General features: G+C 47.9%; 1 protein-coding gene and 1 pseudogene across 1 annotated transcript; both read right to left on the bottom strand.

Annotated features, from left to right (window-relative positions):
- Positions 1-2,164: 2,164 nt before the first annotated feature.
- On the bottom strand, positions 2,165-3,818 carry SOX14 (SRY-box transcription factor 14). The gene has a single exon (XM_070391296.1). It carries the CDS (start codon positions 3,737-3,739, stop codon positions 3,017-3,019), a length of 723 nt encoding a protein of 240 aa, XP_070247397.1. The 5' UTR covers positions 3,740-3,818; the 3' UTR covers positions 2,165-3,016.
- Positions 3,819-20,838: 17,020 nt separating this feature from the next.
- LOC138992535 (ferritin light chain pseudogene) lies at positions 20,839-21,372 on the bottom strand (annotated as a pseudogene).
- Positions 21,373-21,595: the final 223 nt, after the last annotated feature.

Raw genomic sequence — 21,595 nt, 5'->3', positions numbered from 1 at the left:
CGGGCGCGGGAGGCTGGGCTGAGATCGGCCCTTTGGGGCAGAGGCGGGGGCCAGGCCTAAGGAAGACAGACAGCCGGACAAAGCCCGCCTGGGAAGGAAGGGGACGAGGTGTGCTAGACAGAAACGGCCCAAGCCAGACCCCCGCTGGGTCCCCTGCGCTCTGCTGGCTGTAAAGAACTCTCAGTTGCCCGTCCGCGGGCACACACACGTCTGTCTCTCCGACTGGGCCAGGCACGAGCTAGAACCAGGTTTCAGTTTTCCAGCTTCCACCGCTGCCCAAAGCCTTTCCCATTAGGACCCACCTGGTGCCCTTCCCAGCCTAAGCCTGCCTCCTCGGAGTTGGTGGGGTGCCCCGTGGGCCCGAGCGCTCGGGGTTCCTCCCGGGCTGGGGCACTGTGCGCCCGGGGCGCTGGAGCTCCGGGCTCTGCGGGAGACACCCAGACCCCGGCACGCTTCATCTAAGGAGATGTTAAGGGACACTGAGCTATGAGGGAGTTCAGAGTGGCTGACAGCACTGTCAGTTGGGGTTACATCAGACAGCAAAACCGCGGCGCCTCCGCCCGGGGCCTCCTGGGCTTCCTAGAGGGCGGGAGGAGGGGCCTTCCCTCCGCTCCGGGAGCCCCCAGACCGGACGGCCACCAGAGGCAAGTCACTTCCTAATTGTCTCGATTTGTAAGAGGGTTTTGTGATGCTAAGTAAGCGTGGCGCAGCCCGCCCGGCCGCCCCCCGCCCCCACAGGTCCCCCAGCCCGCCTTTGTTTACCTTCGCCTGATCGCTCATTTATTTATCTATCTATTATTTATAGGCGTCCCCTCCTATTCAGCGCCCGTGTATGCTAATTGTGTTATACCATTTAATTCTAACATCGGTCTCAAAAGAGCTCTTAATGAGAAAAGCATATACAACACGGATCACTTTACTATTCAGCTCAGCCAGATGGACAACCGCTAACTTTTTTTTTTTTTAATAATGAAATCCCCTTTTGACAAAGGGGCTCGGATGAATAGGCTCCAAATAACACCTCAAACACTTCTAATTGTTTTGCGGACAATATGCTAATCCGTGGGTTTGGCTTTGGTGTCTGTTGACATCGTTTCTCGTGCACTTCCAGCCCTTTGGCTCCTTTGGAAAAGGCAGAGCCAAGCTCACAAATCCCTCAGCCGCAGCAGAAAGCAGACAGGCACTAGGATGCCCCCTATCCCCATCCGCACCATATCAAAGCGGGTGGGTAAAGCACTCGAACTAGGAAAACCCGTGAGCAGGGCTTTGGGGATGAGACCAGGAGAAGATGGGTGCTTGCGGGAGTGGAGGGTGGTGGTGGTGGGGGGGGGTGAGGGGGGAGGGAGCACCCTTTGGTTTGGAGAATAAGTTCCAAAGAGTTGTGCTGGAAGGCATCCTAAAGTCCTTTCTTCCACACACACACACACACACAAAAAACAAACAAACAGCAATGTTCAAGCTAACATTCACCCAGTGGGGAAAGAAAGAGGTTCTTTTCCTTATTTGTTAAACACAGAGGCTATGAGTTATGATTTTTATGATTTTGAGCATGTCACTAATGCCTCCCTTTTTCCTTTGCTCCCATGGGGACTTAGTAAAAAGTCTCCTGTGGCATTTCTTAGACTTTTATTTTTTAACTTAGGAACCAGTACAGAGTCCCAAATCCCCAGAAGAACCAGCAGCATGATTTTCAAACACCTTTAAATATATATATATAGTCCCCACCAGTCTTCCCCTGATCATTTAACTTAAACACCTACTGCAGGACGCAGGTGCTCCATGCGCAACTGGTTCCCAGTAGATTCGAATTTCTCTCCATTCCTTTGGAGTTTGGTTTAAAAAAGGAAAATGCACCCAGATCTCAGAGGTCTGGATCGGTCTTTGTCTTAGCTCATTTGCTCCTTGAGTGGTCTGACCACTTTGTGAAGGATGCAGGGAAGGAGTGATGCCCTAGGGAGCTATACCTTGGTCCAGTCTCTAAAGGCAAAAAGTGGATACGATCCGAAAATATCATAGACTTTAGTCCCCTTTGCACCTGGCCTGAAGGCCACCACGCTGGGCCAGCGCAGGCCAGCCACCAGCTGCCACTGCTAGAGTTGCTCTATGCTCTCTCCGCCTCCCAGTGACCAGCTCCCAGCCTGGACCTGGCCTCCTGACTTCAGATTTCACTAGTATGCACATCAAAGGTTATTTTTTTTTTGCAATGACAGATTGTCTTTATTCAAAACATCTTTGTTCAACAAATGAACAGAATAAGGAGATGAAATCCTTCTAGGTACATTTCCAAGACATCGTCAAAACATTTACGACCATTTAGGATGTTTTTATTCTTTCAATTTTTGTTCACTTTCTACTTCCTGACTTCATAACCTGACATTCTGTCTAAAAGTAAACTTAGGTCTCTAGGAGCACTGCTTTATACAAAGTAAATAATCATGTGGGTCCTTTTGTATTACCTTTAAAGAAGCAAACACTATCATAGCATGAGTTTTAAATAGAAATGTTTCCCTTCTGTAGTTTAAAACTTTTAAGCCTTTTCCCCCACACATGAAGAGCCAATGGCACCTAGTTGTGTCTGATGACAAACCACAGAGCTAACTCTTTTCTTCGGGGTGCAAAAGAAAAAAAATATGCATATTCTAGATATAATACCAGGATCAGAGAGTTCTGGAGTCCAAAGCCCATCAGAGGAGAGAGAAGGGGACATAAATAAAACAAACTGCCTACTTTTTTTTTGTCCAAAGGGGGTACATTTGGAGATTTGATTTGGGACAGTTAGAGTAGGAACAACTGTATGGTGGTCATAATGTTCGCAAGTTTCTGGCACCTGTCTGCGCCTTGGGTCGGGTAGGACGCCCCTACCATCCCCCTGAAGAGAGAGGCAGAGTCTGGGGTAGGGTCGGGGGCTGCCGGCAGGGCTGGCCCCAAGGCGTTTGCAGGCCCGGGCTAGGCGCAGATGACAGGGTGCAAACCCCAATTCCAGGCCACCTCCAGGTCTGGTGGGCCGGGCTGGGGGTTACATGGCTGTGGCGTGGGCTGACGAATAAGGGTCTATGCCAGTCTTGGTCATGCCCGGGAAGAGGATGTAGGCGACAGGGGGCTGCAGGGTGGAGGCAGACCAGGCGGTACAGTTACAGGGCACCACGTAGCCCGGGTTGGTGGGGGACGGGTGCGTGTGCGTGTGCTGGCTGGGGCAGCTGAGGCTGCCGAAGGCGCCGTTCTGGTAGCCCAGGGTGGACGCGTAGGGCAGCGCGCCGGTGGCCAAGGTGTGGGGCACTTCGCCCATCTTCTGGATGGCGCTCGAGCTAAACTGCGCAGGGTCCAGCAGGGAGTAGGGCGCCGAGGCGGGCGGCAAGAAGGCCCGGGCTTTCTCGGGCGCGCTCAGGAGGCCGTCGGAGGCCCCCACGGGCAGGCCGGCCGCCTTGAGCGGGTCCGTGTCGCCCAGGTAGGGCAGGGGGAAGACATACCTGTCCTTCTTGAGCAGGTTCTTGGGCTTGCGTCGCGGCCGGTACTTGTAGTCGGGGTGCTCCTTCATGTGCTGGGCGCGTAGCCTCTTGGCCTCGTCGATGTACGGCCGCTTCTCTGCCTCGGACAGAAGCTTCCATTCGGCGCCTAGGCGTTTGCTGATCTCTGAGTTGTGCATCTTGGGGTTTTCCTGGGCCATTTTGCGCCGCTGGCCTCGGGACCATACCATGAAGGCGTTCATGGGTCGCTTGATATGGTCTGAAGGTTTAGACATGGTCCCGGAGGCTAGGCGGGTGGGGGCGGGGAGTGCAGGGGTTCTGCAGGCGAACTGGGCGCGGTTGCCTGTCTGTCTGTCTGTCCTGAGCCGGGACTCTGCGCTCCCCTCGCCTCCGCACCGCTGAGGGGAAGCCAGAAAGCAGCGCTAACCCCGCAAAGTTCAGCTGATCATGCCAGTCTCGCACCCAGGCAGGCCCCAGGGGGCGAGTGGGGACAGGAAGGGCGGGGGAGGAGCGGCCAGGATGCCGCCGACAGTCGCCGGGGTCCAAGTACCGGAGTCTCTGCGATTTAGGGGCCAGGTAATTTGTTGGCGAGGGCAGGAAGCTCCTCCTTCTCCCTCTCTCCACCTTCGCCTTCTCTGGTTCTCTTCTCTCCTGGGTCTACGGCCGAGGCTCCCTCCTCCCTCCCGTGGCTTTCCCGGAGCTGCTTCGCCTAGCGCAGCACCTGGCCGAGACTGCGGGGAGGCTGGTGAGCGCCAGCCAAAAGCGGCGAAGTTCAAAGGCGAGGTGGGCCGGGACAGCGCGCACTCTGACATAAGCGCGGGGCGGCGACTCCCCAACCTGGGCGCCAATCAGCGGCAGAGAAGGCGAGGGGCGCACCTGCCGCCGCGCCAGCCGAGGCTCGAGGGGGCTCGACTGGCGGGGGCGGGGAGAGGTGCGAGGGAGAGACGGAGATGGGGAGGAGAAGACAGCGGCCAGCTCACGACTTGGATTCCGCATTGTTTCTGGCGCTTTCGACAAATTAAACTCTTTATATCTGTTTTCTTTCCCGGTTTGCAAAGGAGAATGAAGGTTTCGAATACAAAGACCCTGGGAAGGGGCAGCAAAGGGAACGAGCCGAGAGCGCAGGTTGATAAATAGGACAGCCTTGTCACGAAATGCAAGGACAGCACCCCCCCTCCCCCCTTGTCAAAGATCCTTGGAAGAGAAAAAGAATCTATCAAACTCAGGTTTAAAAGCGAAATAAACTTTTCGCGCCATATCCTCGGCCGTCCTTGGGCTGCGTTCTCACGGGGTGCCCCTGAGGCGCCGCCTCCACCCCTGCCTCCGCCGGAGGCGCCCGGCGAAGCCCGGGGCCCCGGGTTAGCTGGGCGGTGCGCTCCCCGATGATGCCGGAAGGCCTCGAGTCCCGCAGTGCAGTGCAGAGGTTTCAGAGCCTGGTTGGTGAGCCCTGAAGAGCCGCGATCTGCTCTTCACTTTCTTGGAGGGGGCGGGAATGGGATTTCCATCACGATTCCTACTTATCTTATTATTATTAAGTGTTTTTTAAATCTCCAACTTTCCCTCCACATCTGCCCACCCCGGAAAGGCAGCCTGAAGGCCAGCAGGCGCCCAGCCGGAGGTGGGGCTTGCCCGTTGCCCCTTCTGCAGCGGCGCTAGCGCCGAGTCTCAGGCTGCACCGCACTCAGGGTCGGTTTGTCCCTGGGCGCCTCTGCCCACCCAGCGAGAACGCGAAACTCGTTTCTGGCAGTCAGATGAGCATTTTCGGGTAAAGAGGACGAAATAACCTGCAGAGCAGACCTGCGCGCCTGTTTCCTTTGAATAATTGCCTGCCCGATGTGAAATGCCCTTGGGGGAAATATTTATTAAATGGAAACCATTGTCCCAGGCCCAGCAGGACCTGCGCGTGTTCCAGGCTTATTGGCTTTTGCATCGGCCTCTCTCGGGAGGACCGACCAGAAATGTGCACAGCTCCGCGGGCTTGGAGGGGTCGGAGGTGGGGGAGAACCAGGCAGAGAACTAGGAGGAGGGGAGAGAGGGTCTTTCTGTAGTATATAGGTGTCAAGTTTGAGGTGACGACTTTGCTTCTCCTTCCTACAGTTACACAGACGCGTGGCATTTCTCATCCTTACCTTGCTCTTCAGATTATGCCCATTTTACAGATTAGGAAACTGAGGTTGAGAAAGGCCAAGTGATTTGCAAAATGTGACTCCAGTGGGACGTGGTGATGATGGGTGTACAGGATTTGAAAATCCTGATTTTGTTCTACCCCACACAGCACCACTTTGGATTTGCTGGTGCTGCAGTCAAACGCAGAACTCTCAAGGAGACCTCTGGCGCCATCGAAATCAGCCACGCAGATAAACCGCACGGAAAGGCTAATTGCCATGACTGGTTTTGACTCACTTGGGCTCTGATGGGACTCTGACCTCCTTGACCGTACACCTTGGCGTGGACTGGCGAGCAGGCGCACGGTCTTTACATTGCACTCAGCTCCAGCCCTGGCCTCCACCCCTGTTTCCTCTGCAGATTGGATCTAGCGTGGGGTATCAGGGAGTAGAAGCACTTTTCAGCCCAGTCCCGGGAGGGTTTCCAAGAGGCTAAGGCAACCCTTACTCAGGTGGAACTAGTCTGCAGACCGAGCCCTGCTTTCAGAGCTTGCAGTTCGTGAGGATTTGGGGAAGGAATGACATAAATATTCCTATCTGTGGAGGTCCAGCATCCAGCGGGGATCCACCAAACTCTCACGTCAGAAGACTCAGGGAGCACTAAACCCACACACAGAGATTTGGGTTCATGCAAACCAACCTCTTGGAAACTGCTCAAGGAGGGGATCTGGCACAGGGTCTTAGCTCTTAGCTAGTGGTTCTCAGCCTTCTGGCCCTTTAAATACAGTTCCTCATGTTGTGACCCAAACATAAAATTATTTTCGTTGCTACTTCATAACTGTAATTTTGCTACTGTTATGAATCATAATGTAAATATCTGATATGCAGGATGGTCTTAGGTGACCCCTGTGAAAGGGTCGTTTGACCACCAATGGGGTCGTGACCCACAGGTTGAGAACCGCTGTCTCTCTTCTCAGCTTCCAGGCCAATTCTGCGATTGCCCAGAGGCTGCTCTCTTTCAGTCCCTCAATTCTCCCCCTCCTACTGCCCGGGCACATTCTCTTTAACATCTCTCACTTAGCCCTAGTTCTCAATCCAAAAGTCTGGAGTAGATTGGTACCAAGGGCTTGAAATGGTGGGGTGGCAGTTTTTGAGCCTGGCATTGCCTGACCTCCCAGGGTTCGGAGCCCCAGGATGCCTGGGTCAGGCTGCACCGACCCTGAGGGGCGCCACCATCCCCCTGCACTTCTTGACCTTGAGACTTGAACTCAGTGCTGGGAGACGTCTCCTAGGTGAACAGCGCAGCCGCACACACCCCTTACACAGTGCTGCTTGGCCGTGAGGTTTACTCAGGACTCCTTAGAGCTGGGCCCCACACAGGAGTTGCCACGATCCCGGGGCCTGACCTGGTGCTGTTTGCAGCCCAGACCTCTATCGTCTTGGCCGCTGCTCATCCCTCTGAGCTCTGCCTCCCGGACAGGCCTTAGGCAGTGAGGCGGATGTCCTAAAGAGGAGACCCCTCGGGGGAAGCAACAGCTTTGGTCACCGCTGGAACAAGCCTTAGGACAGAGGTTGCCTACACGCGCCTCCTACTTCATCAACAGTAGGAAGCTAGGGCCTTTAGCCACTAGGCTATCCTGCAGGGCTGGGTGTCCCTGGGATACGGCCTTTCGGCTTCCGAGTTCGCCTGCAGAATTCGCGCACAGCTGCAGTGCGCGCGCCTTTACGCAAGGCTGGTCGGGGAACCCACGTGTTTCCAATAGAAGTTGAGCGGTCACGACCTCGAAGGTCACCACCCCACGGACTTCTCGCCCCGCCCACTCTTTCCAGCGCCCCTCTAGGTGCGCGCACCTGGCTTTCGCTTCTGGGCCTTGCCAGCGCGCTCCCGCACAACACCTGTGCGTGCCTCAGGTCTCTTAAAGGCGTCACCTGCGCTGGGGTGAGACCACTTTTAGGTTCTCACTCGCACAACCTCTGCTTCGCATGCCCTCTTCCCCAGCCTCCCGTGGAGCCACGTCGCAGCCCGTGCAGGCCACCAGACTGCGAGCTCCTCCAAGGTGGTCGCTGCGCGCTATTCATCGTCCAGTGCCCAGTGGCAGCGCCACTCTGAGCGCAGAGAAGACGCTGGGTAGTTTCCTTCTGCTCAGGCTTAAACTTTTCCAACAGGCCTTTCCCGACCTCGTAGCTTCGGAGACAGGCCCCAGATGCAGCCTGGTAGCGCCAAGCGCGCAAATCCCCTGCTACCAGGCCCGCAACCACCTGCCTGACATCAACGCTCCGCCGCCCTCAGCCACCACCCGCTCCGCTCTAGTGGACAGAAGGTCTTTGCTCCGAGGCCTTCGGGACTGAACAGCCCGGCGAGTAGAGGAAGGTGTGCAGACCTTGGCTTTCAGAACGTGGCTGGGAGGTGGAGTGGAACAGGGGACCTTGCCACGTGGGTCGCACCCTGTGGTTTTTCGGAAGAGACCCAGAAAGTGGCCTGCGTCGTGGCGGGCGGAGCAGCTGGGCGCTCGCGGGACGCCCCTCCGGGATTCGGGGAGGACCCGCGAAGTTCCAAGTGCAGGTTTCCAAGAGCCTCTGCGTGCAGCCGGCTGCAGCTCTGCGGTGAGTGTGAGCGCCAGGCACGCCGCTGTTCAGCTACCTGAGCGTCAATCCGGCCCGTCTCAGCGTTTCCAACCCAGAAGCCAACTTGAGAGTGATAGAATGATCTCGGGAAATAACGCACTTCGGTTAAATCATAAACTTTTAATTTTCTTATGAGCGAAAATATTTTAAAACAGGACAACCTTGCCTCCCCACCCTCCCCACCCCCTTTCTGTCTGTTTTCAAATTCAGAGACTTCATATATCTCATCTCTCGAGAGTGCTGGAAGGGACCCAGGACTCTGGTCCTATTAAGACAGTTCCTGGTAATTGCTCTAGTTCTTCCCTCCAGAGCCCCAGCCCAGCCTGCTAGGAGAGTTTTGAAATTTTGTAAAACTCCACGGGGCCCTCGCACAGTTCGCCCAGGAGGGCGCGGCTTCCAACAAGAAACAATTTGAAACAGAACAAACTCTGGTCCCAGAACAAATGCCTGGAAAGCCTGCATAGAGCGCCTTTGCCTACGCTGGGCTGAAGGACACTTCTGTCTCAACGCGGGGAGCCCGCCGAGGTAAGGAGACTTTTTGATACTTCAAACTGCCTTAACTTGAGTAGCTGGAGTCTCTTTGTAGCAGAGACCACGTGATCACCCATGTGGTGCAAATTAATAGATGATCACTTCAGTTACTTACCTTGTCTGTATCCTGGTTTCCTTGTCTGTAATGGGCATAATTGGAATATTATTAGGACTAAATGAGTTATTACCAGGAAAGCCCTTAGAACAGTGCTTGGCATATGAAACTGCTCAGTAAATGGTCAGGTTGTATTATGTTGTTATTACACAAATAAGGAGTTAATTTTTTGACGGTGATAAGTGATCAACAGGGAACCAGGTTGATGAGACAGGAGCTGAGATGAGGAAGATGTTTACATTGGGTGGTGGGGAACCTGAACAGAGCAAAGAGCTAACCTTGTGGAGGATGGGGGTGGGGGGGGGGGCGGGAGGGGCGCCGGGTGCGGTAAAGCAGGAGAAGCAGGAAATGGCACCACCTGGAGAAGAGACTAACTGAAGGTAGCTGAAGGATTTAAGGAGCCAGTGTGGCTGACCCTGGGCAGAGTATAAGGATAAGCTGGGGGAAGCTGGGAAAAGGCTGGGCGATTCCCAGGCTCAGATTATTCAGTTTTGTAGATGCCACTGGAGTTTGTTTCATTCACATGTATTGGGAAGTCATTGGAATGAAACACACCAGAATGATTTAACAACAATCCCAGCAACCATGCACAAAACACACGAGTTTCCAGACATTTTACTTGTGGAGGCCTCTCACCTCCAATTATGGGCCAGAAGTTTTATAAATAGATAGATTTTCATTTGCCCTGGGGTCAGCTGCTTGACTGTTCCTTAAAGAATATTGCCACCCTCCTGAATGCTTTGGGCTCCTCTCCTCTCTCCTTTCAGGAAGTGAGGAATAAACGAAGAGATGGTTATTCATAGCTGTTCATGATTCTGACAACATGTCCACTGATAGTCAGTAGATATTAGCAGCCCAATGCATCCTTGGCTTATTCTTCCCGCTTTCCACCAAGTGGAGTTCTCCTGTTTCCCTCTGGAGGGCCCAAGGCTTCTAAATTGGCCTTACCTGGAGAAATTGAGTCTACATATAGCCATCTTGAATATCTCCACTTTAGAAATATAGGATTTGTGTATGAGTAAATGGGGTTTCTTAGGCTTAAAAAAAATCCCAGTGGTTAGAAGAACAGGAAAGACATTTTGTTTCTAAGAATAAAAACCAAAAGACTGTCAGCATTGTATGCTTCTGCCTTGGGTTTTCTTGTGCTCAGGTTTTTCACATGCATTAGGGCTCCCCCACCCCCATTCTTCTACTGTAAGAATCCTTGGTCAGCTTTTATCATAAATAATACTCTTTAAGGCTTTGTGTTTGCTAATGCAATCGGCCAAGTTATTAGAGCATACATTCTCTTGCCAGTTTTATCACAGATTATATACTGCGAAGGATAAGACCAAACTTTGGCAACAAGCCCTAATCAAGGATCAGAATAACACTTCCTCTCTTTTGTGGCACCTGCCTTTGCTCACAACCTAAGTAACAGGAAATATTGGGTCACTCGGCAGTTGCAAAAGATGCTACATTAAATGCTTATTTTCATGTACCTGATGTTTCTTTAAAGCATCCTTTTTACATGTTCTGAAGCCCAACAATCCTTAACATTTTATTTAATAAGAAAGTCATTGAAGTATTTGTTGAGTGAATTGGTGGTTAAGTAGAAAGAGCTATCTATATAAAATTCAAGACTTAGGGTTTCTAATTACTATGAGTCCTCGGACAAATTACTTGACTTATCTTGGCCCCCAGTGTAACAAATTGCCTTCAAAGGTAGTGACTTAAAATAACAAACTTTTATTATCTTATGTGGTTTCTGAGAGTCAAAATCCAGGAGCAGCTCAGCTCGTTGGTGCTGACTCAGGGTTCCTTATGAGAGGGCATCACGATGTTGGAGCTACAGTCATCTGAAGGCTTGATTGAACTGGAGCGTCTGCTTCCAGACTTCACTCATGTACCTGTTGGCAAGAGGTCTCTAGTTTTTCACCACATGGGTCTTTCCCTAAAGACTGCTCACAATTTAGTATCTTGATTCCCCCTGTGCAAATAATCGGAGAGGGACTGAGACAAAAGCCTGGTACAATGTGGGAGGAGACTAAAGAAGAGTGTGAATACTGGGAGGATGGGTCATTGGGGGCTTCCTACCAGAGGCTCCAACTGTATAACAGAGGGGAAGAGCTTTGTAGGCAGCAAAACACCATCACTCTAAGTTACCCTCCCTGATGCTGTTTCTTCCAGATACAATCACAGCTAGTTGCTAGCTATTGGCAGAATTGTGCAGAGAACCTCATTTTGTCCTAAATTCTACCACTTCCCTCTGTTAGCACAAATTTGGCCCTGCTGGAGCTGGCTCTTGCCCTTTTTCCAGTTTCTTTAATGCTTTCCTGTCCCTCATCATTCTCATCCCAAAACTGTGTTCTATTAACTTCTGTCAGTTGAATCCCAGCGAAGGCGCACTAATTATTAGGGTGTCAAAAAAAGACTTGAGAAGCTGGGTTTTGGAAGAGGACTGCTGAAGACGTAGTTCCATGTGACCATGATGGGGAGATTACAGGCAGTGTTGCTGATTCTATGGGGAAGGGAGCCCCTTGTAGCACCTCTGAAATGACATCACTTCACTCTCGGTCTGCTTCTTAGCTAATCCTGACATCTATAGTTATGTAAGATGTGATAATAGGGGAAAGGACAGTCTTTTCAATATATGGTGCTGGGAAAACTGGACAACCACATGAAAAACAATGAAACTCAACTATTATCTTATATCATAAACAAAAATTAACTCAAAATGGATTAAAGACTTGAATGTAAGATCTCAAACCATATAACTCCCAGAAGAAAACATAGCGGGTAAGCTCCTTCACATATGTCTTGGTGATGATTTTTTAAAATCTGACACCAAAAGCAAAAATAACAAAAGCCAAAATAAACAAGTGGGACAACATCATACTAAAAAGCTTCTGTACAGTAAAAGAAACATTCAACAGAATGGAAGCCCACTGAATGGGAGAGACTATTTGCAAATCATATATTTGATAAGGGGCTGATATCCAAAAATGTAAAGCACTCGCACAGCTCAATAGCAAAAAACAAATAATCTGATTAAAAAATGGGCAGAAGATCTGAATGGACATTTTTCCTAAGACATACAGAAGGCCAACATGTACATGAAAATATGCTCAACATCATTAATTATCATAGAAATGCAAATGAAAACCACAGTGAAATATCCTCTTACACCTGTTAGAATGATAAAAAAGACAAGAAATAAGTATTGGCAAAGATGTGGAGAACAGGGCAGCCTTGTGTACTGTTGATGGAAATGTAAATTGGTGCAGACACTGTTGAAAATGCTATGGAGGTTCCTCAAAAAATTCAAAGAACTACCATATGACGCAGCCATTCCACTTCTGAGTATTTATCTGAAGAAAATGAAAACACCAACTTGAAATGATATATGTATACACCCCCATGTTCATTGCAGCATTGTTTACAATAGCCAAGTTATGGAAACAACCTAAGTGTACATATATGAATGAATGGATAAAGAAATTGTGGTGTGTGTGTATAAATGCAATGTTATTCAGCCATAAAAAAGAATAAAATCTTGCCATTTATGACAACATAGATGGATCTTGAGGCCATTATGCTAAGTCAGACAAAGACAAATAACGTATAATTTATCTTATATGTGGAAGCTAAAAGTCAAAACAAAAGCCAAACTCAGACAATAGATTGGTGGTCAAAAGGTAAAAAGAAAGCCATGGCTGGTGTTGTTCAATGGTTAGAGGGTCAGCCAAGCACAGAAGGGTTGACAGTTCGATTCTGGGTCCAAGGCACGTACCTGGGTAGCAGGTTCCATCCCCTCCCTGCTCATTGCTCAGCGTGGGTGTGGGAGGCAACCAATCAATGTGTCTCATTCACATTGGTGTTTCTCTCTCCCTCCCTCCCTTCTTTCCACTCTCTAAAAATCAATGGAGAAAATATCCTTGGGTGAGGATTAACAGTTAAAAAAAAAAAGGTTAAAAGATTACTCTACACAGCAAAGCTATCATTTAGAACTGAAGGTCAGATAAAGAGCTTCACAGACAAGAAAAAGCTAAAGGAGTTTACCACCAAACCATTATTACATGAAATGTTAAAGGGTGTTCTTTGAGAAAAGGAAGACGAAGAAGAATAAGTTAAAAAATAAGAACAATAAAATGGCAATAAATACATATCAATAGTTGAATCTAAAAATCAAAATAAATGAACAAGAAATCTAATGAACAAAATAAACTGATGAATAAAATAGAATCAGAGGCATGGAAACATGGAACAGACTGAGGAGTCTCAGAGAGGGCTGGGGGTGGGGGTGGAGGAGGGAGGTTGGGAAGAGACTAGCCAAAGATCTTACATGCATATATGCATTACCTATGGATACAGACAATAGGATGGGGAAGGCCTGGGATGGGGCAGGAAACCTGGTGGACGGGTCAATGGGGGGGAAAAAAGGAGGGCATCTGTAGTACTCTCAACCATAAAGATTTTAAAAATCAAAATAAAACAAAAAGGTAAAAAGAAAAACAAGACCCTCCCAGTTAAAGAAAAGGAGTAAAATAATAATTAAAAAACCCCCACACACAAAAAGGGAAGATATCTGTAAGTAAAACATTAATTAGCAATTAATTGATGAGGAGCCAGTACGTTGACTTAGAATATGCTGATCAATTTGACCTTTTTTGTTTGTTATTTCAATGTTATTTTACTGAAATAATACATTCATGCATTTAAAAAAGTCAGATAGTATTAAAGCCTGGTAAGTTGCCTGCCCCAGGACACTCCTGCTCTTCACTGTCCCCCAAAGAGCTTCTCTCCAGAGGTAATCACTTTCCATTACTTCAGAATCTCTTCACATCTCCATATTTCTAAAGAATGTGCGGACTGTTATTTATTGTTTCAATAGGTGAGAAGTTAGTTCTCTGACCCTGCCTTCACCTCCTCCACTCCCCTTCTTCCACCCTCCCAATGTAGTAGTTCTATTATAGGTTCTTTTTTTTGTTAAATTAGCAGCGTTTACATTATGCCTATGCACGTATTCATAGTTGTGCATTATGACTGTTTCCATTTTTTACTTCCTACTCATGGCCCTATTTCCCACTTTTTTGGTTTGCTTCGTAACTGTCACTGATTCTCCCCAGTCTTCCCATAGCCCCTCATAATTTCCCTCAAGGTCAGCCACATCAGGTAGTCTACCATTCTCATCTCTTTCTCAGAGACATCTTGTCTGGAGGCTCTTTCCTTCTGGGTTGACTTTCCTATTTTCCATTTCTCACATCTTCCCCTTTCATGTCCACTCCATGTTTTGTTGGAGCGTAACTTGCAGTGTTTTTATCAGGTTGAAAAGATGGCATAACAATGGCAGTCTTCTAAGTCCCACTGCTCCAGTATGGAGTGGTTGCTACTCTGCCTGGTGGTTGCTACTCTGCCCACCCCTGTTCTCCCTTCATCTTCACCCAGAACATTTCCTTTACTTCTCCTGTGTTGGAGCTTCAGTTTTTGTGTCCTGTCTTCCCTTTCCTATTTCATCTTTCACGCTTTTCAGTTATACCTTTTCCTCACTTTTGCTCCTCTCCTGGGCTCTGGCTCCCTACCTCTAACTTTCTGAGCTCCTCTCTGTCTTACCTCTTGGCATTCTTTCTCCTCTGCCTTCCAGGGGCCAGTGCCCTCATGCTGCCCTGTGGCAGTCCTGCCCTTTGCAAAGTAGCACATGCCTCTCTACTCTTATTAGAACTCTCCCTAAAAAACATACAAGGGAACAGTTATATCTGGAACAGCCCTGACCCAGGCTCTGGAAGAGCTGGCATCTGATTCTTATGTGAGTTAGTGACAAGAGGGAAAGTTCAGTCATGACCTAGACCTGGCAAAGCCTCCTCAGCCTAGTTGTTGAGGGCCCAACAAGACTTGATGGAGGAGTTGGGTAGAGGGGAGGATCAGTCATTCGAGGTCATTGTCCACAGGAATTTTAGTCAGACCAGTGAGGCAAGACATAGACTCAGAAAGTAATTCGAGAGCTTGTTTGGAGTTTCTAGCAGGGGAACATGTACCCTTGACTAAAGACCAGTGCTCTCCTCTGGAGGGAAGGTCGTCCTCTTTGACTGAGCCCACAGCTTCGGCAGTAATGCACATGGATCAGTGAGGGGGGGGAAGGGGACATCTGCCTAGCCAGCCAGGTCAGCTGAATCAACCCTGGCAATCAATGGGGTGACTGATGTTACAGCCAGGTCACCCTCATATCCAGAAAGTAATTTGAGAGCAGACAATTATAGCAGGTAGCAGCCAACAATTATTGAAATTTTCTTTTCTCATATTATGTACCAGGTGCTATGCAAAAACTCTTTACATGCATTATTTTATTTAATACTCAATAAGCCTGGCTGGAGAAATGTGTTGTTATTCCCATTTTGAAGAGAAGGACACTGAGGCCCCCTAAAATTTAAAGAACTACCCCAAGTCAAAGAGCTAGTAAGTGCTGGATCAAGGATTTGAACTCAGGTTCAAGAGCCCTTATCTTGCTACCCCCGCTTCCTCTCAATATGACCTAGTGTGAACTTGCATGGAACCTAAGCATGGTAGGAAGCAGAGGAGGACAGCACAGATCCTTGAGGGCTAGATCTTAACAGAAAGCTCCTTGAGCAGGGGCCTTGACCCTCTTCTTTCATGAAAGGGTGGGAAAAATTGTAAAAGCTGAGGAGAAGAAAGAACGCAGTTCAGGTTGGGAGGTATGTGCATTGGAGCAGGCACAGAAATGGGATGAAGGACTCATTGTGAGCTGGGAAAAGGTGAAAAGTAAGGTTAACCAATAGCATTTAATGACAGAATGAGGGGTTGGCAATCTATTAGATGGGCAACCAAACCCTAATTTCTGTACATTTTGGAGATGAGGAGTGATTAAAAATGGGACTTCATGAAGTTCAGTATGAGAGTGTTATATAGATAGATGAAAATGGGAAGAATTTGGAAGTTACTCTGTACTTATTTACTGTCCCTATTTATTCAGGGTAAGCATTTGCAATGTCTCCGTTAATACATTTTTTTTCAATGAATTTCCCTAAATTCTTACGCGTATCAGAAAGCAGAATGTCCAGTTTGCTGATGAGGACTTATTTTGGTCTGTTATTATGGTTTTAACCAAATATATCTTGCAGCAGTTCTTTGCTAAAAATATTTTTAGGTTTGTACTTACTATGCTAGAGTGGATTGATCCCCTTATCAACCTATGCTCAACAGCTACATTCAGTCGGATAATTTTAGCAATGATTAGTCTTCTCTATAAATCAGGACAGTCCATTTATAATCCTCAAATTATCATTTAAAAGTTAATCTCAATCCTTGTATGTCACAGTGCTTATTATACACAGAGATTATTTGTTTATTAATCTCCACAATAGACACAGATAAGGAGAGAAAGAAGCCTCCTTGGACTGGTGTATCAAGGGTCACTTATGTACTTGCAGGCCATGGGGTAAGGATTGGTACATAGGTCTGTATGATCCTATTCTAGTGGACTGCCTTGCTGAAATACTTGTTTAAAGATGTCCAAATGTAGGGCATCTTTATTGGTCATGTGAAGATGGACTTGAGCTGAGTAAGTAGGTCAGATACCTTGAAGTTTTTTCGTGGTTCTGGCTGGTGGCAGACCCCCCTCCTCATTTGTGAACCATCCTATTGTGATTCTCTGACTTGTGATAGGCAATGCTGACTGCCCAGCTAACAGTCATTTCCCCTTTTCTCCTTTGCTAATCAGACCTTGAGTCTTTTCAATGTCCAAATACCGAGGGGTTGTTTGATTAAACTTGTAATAGACTGTCCATCTGCTTTCCAGTGATTGGCTTAAAGATGGGCATGTGACCCAGTCTGCTCTGGGGTGGGGTTCTAGGAAAGTTTTCCTTGCTCTTCAGAAGACTTGCGCAGAAGGAAATGATTCCCAGTTTTTCTGTTTGGAGATGTTGTTGTCTACATGTTACCACTTCACCATTGGAGCTAGGGTGGCCTTCTTGGAACCTTGAAGGGATGGCTGAAGAGAACACGTCAAGAAGATGAGGATGGGGTGTGGTACAAGGGAAGAATCTAGTTCCTTGATGACTTTGTCTCATTGCTGAATAACCACTTTTGGGACCCAACTTTGAAACTTCTTGATATGTGAGAGAATTCATTTTCCTTTTTGTTCAAGTCCTTTCTGGTTAGGTTTTCTGTTGGTGCAGTCAAAAGCTCCCTATTTATTGCAAAGCCTCCCTTCTTCACCCTCTCAGGTTTTGTCTAGGAATGGACTTAGCTGAAGTTATACAACCTGGCTAAGCTTTTACGTGTAGAGTTTGAAGCTCTTTTGGTATGCACATCTGAGTCTTATTTTCATGGATTTTCTGTTCAATTGTATTCTATTTTCACATGCTTTAATGTAGTAAAATTGTGATTATTTTTACTGACCAGTTTATTTGGGTTGGCATCAGCTTGCTGTGTAAATAACCACTCAGTTTTACAATCCAGGAGGAATAGCAATAAGCTGGGCTGAATTTCTCGCTGTAAGTATCTTAGAACAGTAGATACTTTCTACTTCACAGCTGCTGGTCAACATGATGTGGCCCCAGTGGGATTGGGAGTGTGGAGACCCCCCTCCACTCACAATATAGCTACTTAGGTTCTATCCTGAGTCTTATGATTGTGCTGATTTCAGCAGTCCTGTTGCAGCTGTGTGGCTGCTTAGGTGCCCCTCTATTCATCTATTGTTCTGACTGCACTCCCTTCGGTGAGGCTGCACTGAAGATCCTCCAGACTGTAGTCATTCCCCCAGTGAAGTCGCTTATCATCTCTCCATGTTCAAACTTGGCTGTTTCTTCCCCATCTTTTTTACCCTCCCCATCTCAGAAGAAGAGGTATTCTTCTTTTTCTTAAAAGTTCCCTCTACCACTGCACTATTCCTCTATCTTCTTCCTACTCTAGGGCCTGGGCCCTTTTTATTAACAGGTTTCTGCAAAAAATATAATCCTTTCTGCCTAGCGATGGACTCTAGTTTCTATTGTCCTGGGACAAAAAACAAGCTGACCGTACTCCTTCCTCAATGTACAATCCCATAATCCCTTTTCCCTTCACAAAATCTTTCTTGCTTTTGCATTTCAGAACTAGGAGAGAGCCGTGCTGAGTTTCTCCCTGTAATGATCTTGGAATAGTAGGTTCTGCTCCAGATTTCTAGAGTGGAAAGTTCATGCCTTTGTTTCCATGTCTTTCCTGCACCTCCCTTCTGTTCCCTGATTCCACAAATTACCAAAAGTGAACTAGCAAAGGCAGCCAGATTCTCCTAATTACAAATGCATGACCTTTGCTCCGCCCTGCTTTCCCTTGACCATTTGCAGCAGTTGGTGGTACTGTCCATCCTCTAAACTTTTCTGTCCAAAAGGTGCTGACCTCAGCCTTTTGCCTTCTCCCTTTTCACTTTCTCTCTGGGAGAGCCCAGTCCTGTATTGAAACATATCAGCTGAATTAAGATGAGCTTCTAGCCAAGAACAGTCTGGTTAATCTTGTACCAGGGACACTTCAATGTCTTTATCTTCTAATAGCTCAACAGATGTCTGCTCAGTGGACTCAGACCTGTCTTCTGCTCTGATCTCTTCACCAAGTTCTAGTCCTGCTTCTGATTTCTTCTGTCCAAAGCAGAAAGTATCTATTTTTCCATCTATGCTAACTCCCCACTCTTCCTCCTTGTTTATTTCTGCCTGTAGTGGCATTATTCATTGGGGCTGGGAACGTTGGTATTCTCATGGACTCTTCTTTTTCCTTCTCTCATATGCTGCCAACCACCAACTTTTCTTCCTTCTTAATGCCTGCCTCCTTTTCTTTTCCCATCTTTAGCTCTTTTCACTTCATTCCTCAAGTGACAAGTGCTTCCTTTGCTTCCAACTAGTGCACGCAGTAACCACCTTTCTATTTTAAAACTGAACTTAACACTCCTCCTGTTATGCCTGTATTAAGAAGCCTCAGATAACATGGATGAGGTGTCCACTGCTTTCCTGGCTCATAGGGAAATATCCAATTGGTTTTTCCCAGACCCCCTTTGGCTAGGGAGAACCTTTTCCTCTGTCTGCCTGCCACCCCAAGGGGTTGGGAGTATTAGATAATTGATTTCATGTAGATGGTGGGATCAGTTGGGGCAGAGAGAAGCTGGCAGTATCCTCAGGTTGATGACACTGGGCATGATTCAGCTTGCTCTCAGCAACCTGGTTGTCAAGGTACAATGACTCTACCAATCCCCCTTCCAGTAGGACTGAATTTCCCCCTCCTTCCCACGTGTCTCAGTTGCCCCATGCTTCCTCTTCCTCCCCTTTCTCATGGTGAGTCTAACTTTGATTCAGGTAGTAGAAAAACCTCCCTGGGTAAATAATCACCCAAATCCTCTGCCTTTGCTTTGAGGCACTTGGTCTTTGTAGTTGCTTCCTAATTGAGTGGCTCACAGTTATGGACACCTGTGAGAGAGTCGGGGCGAAGGCAATATGCTGAAACGCAGTTAATAAGGAAATACTTGCCACTCTTATATGATCCTTCTTTCTTTAAAGGAAATTTCAAGGATCTATTTGAGCTTTAGCTTCCTATACAATAAAACAGTGGTAATAGTGCCTTCCCCACAGGTTGATGTGAGGATCAAAAATGAAATATAATCTCGCAACAGTCCTGGCTTGGAACAAATAGGAGTAGAATAAAGTGTTATCACTTCATTTTTCCTCTTCCTCACCATGTCTCCAAATAGCCTATCACTCTCACCCTCAAGTTGTATACATTATATCTTCTCCATTTCATTGTCCAGAACTGAGTCACATGACCGAATTGTTAAACCCAAGTTAAATCTGGATTTCTGTCTTGACATTGAAAGCTTCCAGTTACTGAATTTAGTGTAATATTTTGTTCCACATTTTCTCCATTAATAGGTACTCAAAACATATCCCCAATCATGCCAAGGTCTGTGAAATATATGGGTTTTAGAAAGAGGTCTGTATCTGCTAAAGAGTTAGGAACAGCTGTGCTAGATATCTTTTAAGCCTATTGCACCCTTCCTCTTTTGGTTCTTATTTGCTTCTCTTTCCTTTCTGTTCCTCCAGGGGCTTAGAGGGTATTCAGGGTAAAGAAATAACAAGAAATTAGCAAGGGCACTGCCAGGCTACTTTTGCCAATGGGAGGGGCAGGGCTTCTCCAGAAGAGGGCAGAGTGGACACAGCATAAAGCAGAGCTTGGCTCTTGATGACCTCTTAGTAATTGCCTATTGAATTTAATGAGCTCTTATAGGAAGGACAAGAGGGAGCCTGTGTAATTGCTTAGTGAAAAACTAGCCCCAAAGATGAGGAGTGATCTGTTTATGGTGGAAAATTTCAAGCCAGTTTCATCCAATTCAGTGAATTTCTTCTGAGACTTAATATGTATAAAGCATCATGGTTGGTGTTGCCTGATGCTATGTAGTTCACACTCCTGCCATCAAAGTTGAACAGGAGTTGTGTCATATACAAGATACCACATGACGCATGCTACTAATCCAATTGATGAGCAAAATTGCAGCATCTGAAAAGCAATAAACTAGTGGCTCTTCAGACTATATTGAAACCTTATAATTCTATCTGGAGGAAATTTTGCTCAGTTGTCACCATGTGGACTGACTATTAGAATTAAGATCTCCTGATCAGGTGAAAATGGGATAAATGGTCAATCTGGTCCTTAGCCCAGGTTTTCCAAAGTGTGCAGACACTGGCATCCATTAGATGTTACTAAGTGTTAAAAGAAATAAGGATGCTGAAGTCCAGTTCTTTTAAGAAACTGTAAGGTTAAACGTAGATATAAGGTTTCTCCTCCTCCTCCTCCTCCTCCTCCTCCTTCTCCTTCTTCTCCTTCTTGGCTACAAAAAGCTTTACTGTTTCATTTGGTCCAGTGCATGGGAGAGGGTTTCAGGGTGGTTAAAAGAATGGCTAGTAGTTTCGGGAAGAGGCTCAGGTAAAAGCCAGACACCAGGGGGATGCAGAGGAGCCTCTCAAAGGCCTCTGGGCTCCAAAGGCTACTAGTTGTGCTTGAGGGTGAGCCTTTCAAAGAGATACTCTCCCAGCCCAGCCTGGGGCTGGCCGGCCTGCGGATGGATGTTAGTCAGGTGTAGCCCTTCTTCTTGATGAGTTTCACCTCCTCACCCAGGAAGTGGTTCTCCAGGAGTCACAGAGCTGAGGGTCTGCACGGGTAGAACCCAGGGCCTGCAGCTCCACAAGGGCCTGGTTCAGGTTCCTCTCCAAGGCCAGGGCGGCTTCCATGGTGTCCTGAGTTTTGCCCACTCATCTGGGGAGGCTTCAGCACGTCCTGGAAGAGAATGCGGCCACCACTGCGCTGGTTTTACAACTTTGAGATGCTCAGCGCCCTCATGCTTCTTCTCTGCCAACTCGAAGCAGAAGCGGCCCACGCCCTTGAGAGCCACATCGTCCCTGTTCCTGTCGAAATAGAAGCCCAGAGAGGGGTAGGTGTGGGAGGCCCGCAGAGGCAGGCTGGCCAGGCGGTTGGCCGCAGCCTCCACCTCGGTGGAATAATTCTGACGAATGTGGGAGCGCATGGTTGTTCGGCAGTAAGGAGTTAAGGTAGAAAACAAACAAACCGGTGTGTTGGCTGGTCCCGGAGGTGGTTCTGAAGGTGGTGACTGGATGAGACCCAGGAGAGTGGCCGGAGGCTGGAAGAAGGGGCGTCCTGGGTCTGTTCCGTCCAAACGCTGTTGAAGCAAGAGACAGATCCGGGACCCCTGAGGGCACTGCCGATACAAGGTTTCTTTACTGTGGGTT

Source organism: Myotis yumanensis, unplaced genomic scaffold (genome assembly GCF_028538775.1).
Source record: "Myotis yumanensis isolate MYYU_CA2020_CCGP unplaced genomic scaffold, mMyoYum1.0.hap1 SCAF_14, whole genome shotgun sequence".
NCBI classification, from domain to species: Eukaryota; Metazoa; Chordata; class Mammalia; order Chiroptera; family Vespertilionidae; genus Myotis; species Myotis yumanensis.
Note: the sequence above shows the minus strand (reverse complement) of the source record. Positions and strands in the feature narration are given on the sequence as shown.

Bases quoted from the DNA above. Each gene is read 5' to 3' on its own strand.
- SOX14 (XM_070391296.1), bottom strand. From the start codon at position 3,739: ATGTCTAAACCTTCAGACCATATCAAGCGACCCATGAACGCCTTCATG.